General features: G+C 43.6%; 1 protein-coding gene across 1 annotated transcript; it reads right to left on the bottom strand.

Annotated features, from left to right (window-relative positions):
• Nucleotides 1-159: 159 nt before the first annotated feature.
• On the bottom strand, nt 160-5,441 carry MELLADRAFT_84986 (family 38 glycoside hydrolase; the record flags this gene model as incomplete). The annotated part of the gene is made up of 24 exons (XM_007408470.1): nt 160-316; nt 397-787; nt 856-1,144; nt 1,205-1,356; nt 1,424-1,473; nt 1,541-1,655; nt 1,733-2,051; nt 2,128-2,198; nt 2,279-2,456; nt 2,552-2,626; nt 2,703-2,795; nt 2,876-2,909; nt 2,977-3,020; nt 3,082-3,140; nt 3,212-3,287; nt 3,368-3,512; nt 3,600-4,164; nt 4,238-4,366; nt 4,430-4,587; nt 4,750-4,832; nt 4,903-4,925; nt 5,000-5,113; nt 5,196-5,275; nt 5,344-5,441. 24 exons carry the CDS (start codon nt 5,439-5,441, stop codon nt 160-162), a joined length of 3,498 nt encoding a protein of 1,165 aa, XP_007408532.1.
• Nucleotides 5,442-6,000: the final 559 nt, after the last annotated feature.

A 6,000-nucleotide genomic window follows, 5' to 3' on the forward strand; every position in this document is an offset into this window, starting at 1 on the left:
AAAAGGGCAGATTTAAACCCTTTTACAAATCATCAATTGATCATTTTACAACTTCTGCCAACAATTCTTTTACCAAACACCATGAAGAAGGAAAACCATTGGGATAATACATGAGCAAAATTATTTCACCTCTATTTCATTTTACCCAGTTCCTTTTGCCTATTCATCAATCAATAACAATTTCAACGTCTTCACCTCAAATCCTTTAAACTTGAGCTCTACTTTTTGACCTCCATCAACATATTCAACTAATGGTACAGCTTCCACCCATCTCTCTAAAATATCAACCACAAAAATTTCTTTGACAGGTAATTTCCTAAAAAAGATTCATGGTTTGTATCTTTCATCAATACCAGAAAAGAGACTTTGTGTGATGATGATTTCAATCGGACTTACGTGATCAAATCCAAGGTTGTTGATCCTCCAAATGCTTCGTACAACCTCAAGACCACGGACTTTGTTTCCTTATGAGAATGAAATCCAAATGTATCATCATCTCCTCTCTTGACGGTATCTAAGAATACATTTCGTGCACCCCGACCTTCGAGTTGAAATGCGTCATTCAAAATGGAAGACTTGATCATGGCACCACTCTCCATAAATCTCAAATGAAGTGGGTTGTTAAATGCTAAAGCTGCTTGTGGGACGTTGCTCTCTAAGAAATGACTTCGATGAGGTAAGACTGCAAATGAAAATCTATGATGACCTTGATCTTGTTGTGGGTCAGGATTCGTTGCTGATCGAAGAAGAGATAGACGAAGATAAGATCCCTCGCACGAGTACCCATCTGAATGGCATTGATTTAGTCTATCAGCATATAATCCGTCAAGTTAGTCCCAAGTCCTACCCACTCACATTTGCAATCATTCAATAATGCCACCCCATATCCAAACTCGGATAAGTCAGCGAATCGGTGTCCGCAAACCTCAAATTTAGCTTCGTCCCAAGTTGTATTCTTATGAGTAGGACGATTCAGTGTACCAAAAGCAATTTCATAAGTGGCTTGATCGGCATTAATATCAAGCGGTAGCTCGAATTTCAAGAACCGATGACGTTCATGCCAATCCGCAATAACATCAAATCGAAGCATGGTCATTGCATCATCCTTCAATGAGCCAGGAACTGCATCGAGGGAGATAGTTGACTGTTTACGCGGGTTCAAAATCAATTACCTATACTTCACTCAACAAGAGAGATCACTTACCAAGATCTTAGACTTGCCAAACTCATACTGAACTACAAGACTTGCTCGCAGGCCCTTGGCTTCAGTCACTTCAATCGAACTTGCCAGTATGCTTTCCTTGGTATCCAAATGGAAAATATCAACATCCCAAGCATCGAAGTTGATTGGCTGGTCTAAAAAACGACGCGCGCTTTTTCAGTCGTGTTTTTTAATGGAGTTCAAGTTTGAGATAGCGCGTACCTTGGAAGATGACAAAGCCTGCTTTCGAGTCGGGCAGTAGGATCTGACGACTAGATGATGACGTTCGACATGAGTTTTGTAAATATAAACTAGCAGCCTTCGATCATCCTGACTCACCCTAAAGTAGTGTCTGTGACGCTTGTGATTTGACCCTTGGGGGAAATCCAGACAGTCAAAAACGCATTGGCAAGTATATAGTACAACTCTCCGTCGGCCCCATAAGCCGTGCATGCTATTGATATACGTAATCATAAGTATTCATAGAGACCAGTTCTCAATCGATTGTCCATCGATCTTTTCGGAACTCACCAGTGGCTGGAGTGATCTTTTCACGATAGGTAGACAGCGAGACGAATTCCATCACACCGTTCCCGGTTCCATCTTTTGCAATCACAAAGCACGAATCCTCTTCGCTATCACTGACTGAAAACGCAGATCTTCCATCATACTGCTCAAGAGGGATCTTGACCACCTCTTGGCGCGGAAAGGATAACGTGTTGATGGCGATACTTGACCCAATCTTGTTGGGGGCATTAGACAAAAACTCCAAGGGATAACTTTTTGGATGTAAGACTTGATGTGCTTCCTCTAGCAACGCAGCACCCTTCTTTGCCACTTCGGCGTACATCTGTGATTAAGCAATTGTCATTAGCATATGTATAGTCGTTATACAGCCTCGGTAGAGAATCCATCATGCTGCCTACTTTCTCAGCATCTGCGTAAACCATGTTGATGGCGCTTCCAGGCAAAACGTCATGAAACTGGCAAAGAAGAACTGAACGCAAGGCAAGGCAGCCAGAATGAGGATCATTCAGTTTCAAAGTAGATGATATGATGATACAGAAATATACACACCTGTTTCCCACATGCTATCGAGAGTATCTTTAGGATATTCATATCCATTGCGATCAGGTGATATCGAAGCTAGCGTAGCTAAGTATTCAATTTCGCGTAGCATCACCTCCGACTTGCGATTATGACGTTTTATTGATCCGTGAGAAGTGTAAGTTCCTCGGTGATACTCTAGATACAGCTAGACATCGAACTCCAAATCACCCGTCAGTGATGCAGTTCTGCATACGACCATAACGAAGTTGGTGCCAAGGTTGTGGGTCTTTCGTTGCTTACCTCACCTCGCCAGGTCGGAAGGTCCCTGCCTCCGCGCGTGTTATGCAGAATCTCTTTGAAGAAATCTGACACAGACTATTGTAGTTTTGCATATCAAGAGGGATCAATATGATCGAACCACAAGACGTATAAAAGATAATGGTTCACTTACTCTACCCAATGTAACTTTGGGGATACCTGAAGCCGGGGCGTGATTTGCAGCGGCTCGAATTCTTCGCAGACTCTCCAACATGGGTGCAAGCGGCTATGACGCACGTGCAATCAGAATCTTCATACCAACGACATCCATAAAAAATGACAACATCAGATGGGAATTCAACGCACCCCACCCCCTCCGTCGCCGTTTCCGAACGCAAGTCTGAGGACCCACAAAGAATTGTCGTGAGATTTTTTACAGCCATTGAGGCAGTCAGAGACCCACTCACAGGGATTTGTCTGACCATTCAAGGTCTTTATGGTTTGAAGTGGCCTGGGGATCAAAGAGCTGTGTGAGTAGACTGATCAACCCAAACTATAGTTATATCACTCACCTTGATCACATCACCTACAGTGGCTTGAGAATTGTACGTGTCAACGGGTGTCATATGCACTGTTTAGAAGTTACAATCTAGCATGAGGACTCGGCCGGTGAGACTCAGGAGCGGATCTGTGATTACAAACCTAAAACTTGAGTGCCATCGATACCAATCCAATTGAATGTTGAATGCGGGAATTTGTTGAATTGAGACCAGGAAAGCTTTGAAACACAAATGGATAGGACACGATCAGAAAAAAACTTGGGACCAGAGGGATCTGTCGGAACAGTGAGTTACAAACTTTTTGAGTGAAGAAACAAGAGATACCAGCTAAGCGGCAGATCTGAGGGATCTGAGAGCCATACCCAAACGAGTCCGGTAGCCAGAGCACATCACAAGTTTTACCAAACCTTGATTTGAAGTATCTTTGGCCATAAGAAAATTGACTGAGCGAGGCGACAGAGGAGAATGTCGAATGTGTCAGTGCTTACACGCAAAAAGATCGCTAAATTATGTCACAATGGTAGACTTACCGACAAAGTGATTCTCCACTAGGAAGATTGGTGTCATGTTCGACCCAACTGCCACCAACGATGTGGAATCTACCGTTCTCGATTTCACGCCTCACCTTTGAAAACAGTTGAGGGTAGAGCTCTTCAAGCCATTTGAATTGTTGCGCTTGAGATGCAACAAAATTGTATTCTGGATATCGCTGAATCAAATCTATTTGAGTAGACCAAGATCGGGCAACTTTTTGTTGAGTGGCTGAGAATGGCCACAGCCAAGCCGTCTGAGATAAACTCATGTAAGATTTTGACCACACAATGAATGTGATAGTCAGGGTGATACGTACGTCAATATGACAGTTACCAATCCCTAAGACTGGCACGCCGTCTCTTTGTTCATCTGGGTTCCAGTCATGATCTTCCTGGTAGGGACTTTGACTGCTCCAATTTTTCCCTAAAACCTTTTCTGCTATCTTACGACACGTCGCAATAGTCGACAGATCATCCGCTCGGAAGGTGTTAGAGATTTCCATTGCCACTGATTGTGCTTTAAGACAAGATGGGTTGGTCACCGGCAAACTCTTGGTAATATCTTGAATGAGAGAGACATGTCAGGACAATCAATGATCAAAAATGTACGTAGGGAGATCGAAGTCATAGTATACCTCTGATTACCCGCATATCCCACATGAGATGCCAGGCCTCTTGTCTTGGTACCACAATATCGGCAGACTCTAATTTGTAATATTTCTTGATATGAATCGGTTTTCCTTCATCTGGCACACCGAATAGGCCTAGAAAAGGGGTATGAAAAATAAGGCAAACTGGCGAGGATTGATTGACACTGAATGACTGACCATTGGCAGATACCTCGATATAAAGTCTCAATGGAAGATGTCGATCGACCTTTGGAATGATGAATTCGACCCTGCGTTCTCCTCCGTGGCCGCCCGTGATGCCTTGAGATCGGCGGATTTGATCAGTCAACTGTCCTCTCCAAGTCCCAGGAAAATGGCTCGTCTGATAGTGTGAGTTTTAAATACCTTGCAAAGGCAAACCCTCGGTGGTAAAGATCATGGCTTCACAGCTGAAGAAAATATAGTCTCAGTCTCCTCCAAAAAGATCGGTGTCGAGCAAAATGCAGTGACCCTTGAATAGTGAAAGGTAGACCGCTCACCCGGGGTCGAATTCAAACTGCACTCTTTCCTTGTCTCGCCATTCGCTCTTCACATTCAATGTTGCACGAATCCAATGGTTGGTCTGCACATAATATTCAACTTCGATAAGTATGAAGATTTGTTCACAATTTCCTACAAACGTGCAAACCCACCCAGCTCGGTCCAAACTCGAAGCCTGCGTTCATCAGGAAAAAGTGGACTAAGACACTTCTTCAATCACCGACAATAGTATTTAGCCTCATGACATACCAACGCCAATCTTAGTATACTTTTGCTTGACAGCTTCCGCAAAGGTAGGCTTAGTTGTACCGGGGGCTGACCAAACTTCGAGCTGAACAGCTGATTCGGATCCATCTCGACCTACTCGCAGAAACGTTTAAACAAAGTATTCAACCAAGGCACGCTCACTATTGTATTAACCAGTAATCCGAAGTTGAAAGCATACCCTCGAAAAGGACAGAGGTGATGTTATATTCGGCATAGTCTCCCCCTTCGAAGTTGTCCAGATGGGATAGGGTTATGTTTCTGAATCACAAGATATAATCTCATGAACACCATCCTGAAAACTGTCTTCTCATGCAATTTGAGCTGACCTGAAACGATTGGCTCGAGGGAAGGGCTCGCGTAGCGGGTAGTTCGGAGTGACAGACGGCCCGCGCAAGTCAGCCGAGCCGTGATGTTGGGTGGACATCGCTGAACTATGGTGTATGAGCGCAATATTCGAGGGAAGGGTAAGGAGATGGCCTGAGATGGCAGGTGGTACGAAGACGATCGTTCGGTTTAAACTTTGTAGGTTGCGGTAAAACAGGGTAGTACCCCTTTATGTCAGAATGTCAATTGAATTGTATACTGCGTCATAGTAGCGTCATACAGTCAAACCCGCGCACATGCATACCCGCGCACATGCATAACCAGCCAAAATGCATAAGTTTTGGTTTCCACCCAGCTGGTGCGGGCCAATTTTGTCATTAATTGCATAATTATGTCAAAAACCATAATGCATACTTCTTTTCAAGTCCCCAAAGTCATAATGCATGCCTACAAAGCGCCCCAGGATGTGTTTTTTTTTCATTGAACTCTGATTGAATCCTTTGCAAGTAGGATTTTGGCAACATCAGGCAGCAATGAGCCCTCTATGGGGTCAAACTGACCCCTAGTGGTGTTTTTTTCTGCATTGAAAAAATATCTTGTCCTTGTACCCGTGCAAAATACAAACGTACTATTGCATAAACTTATACAATTTCAACAAA

The sequence above is a fragment of the Melampsora larici-populina genome (assembly GCF_000204055.1).
Source record: "Melampsora larici-populina 98AG31 unplaced genomic scaffold MELLAscaffold_12, whole genome shotgun sequence".
Taxonomy (NCBI): domain Eukaryota; kingdom Fungi; phylum Basidiomycota; class Pucciniomycetes; order Pucciniales; family Melampsoraceae; genus Melampsora; species Melampsora laricis-populina.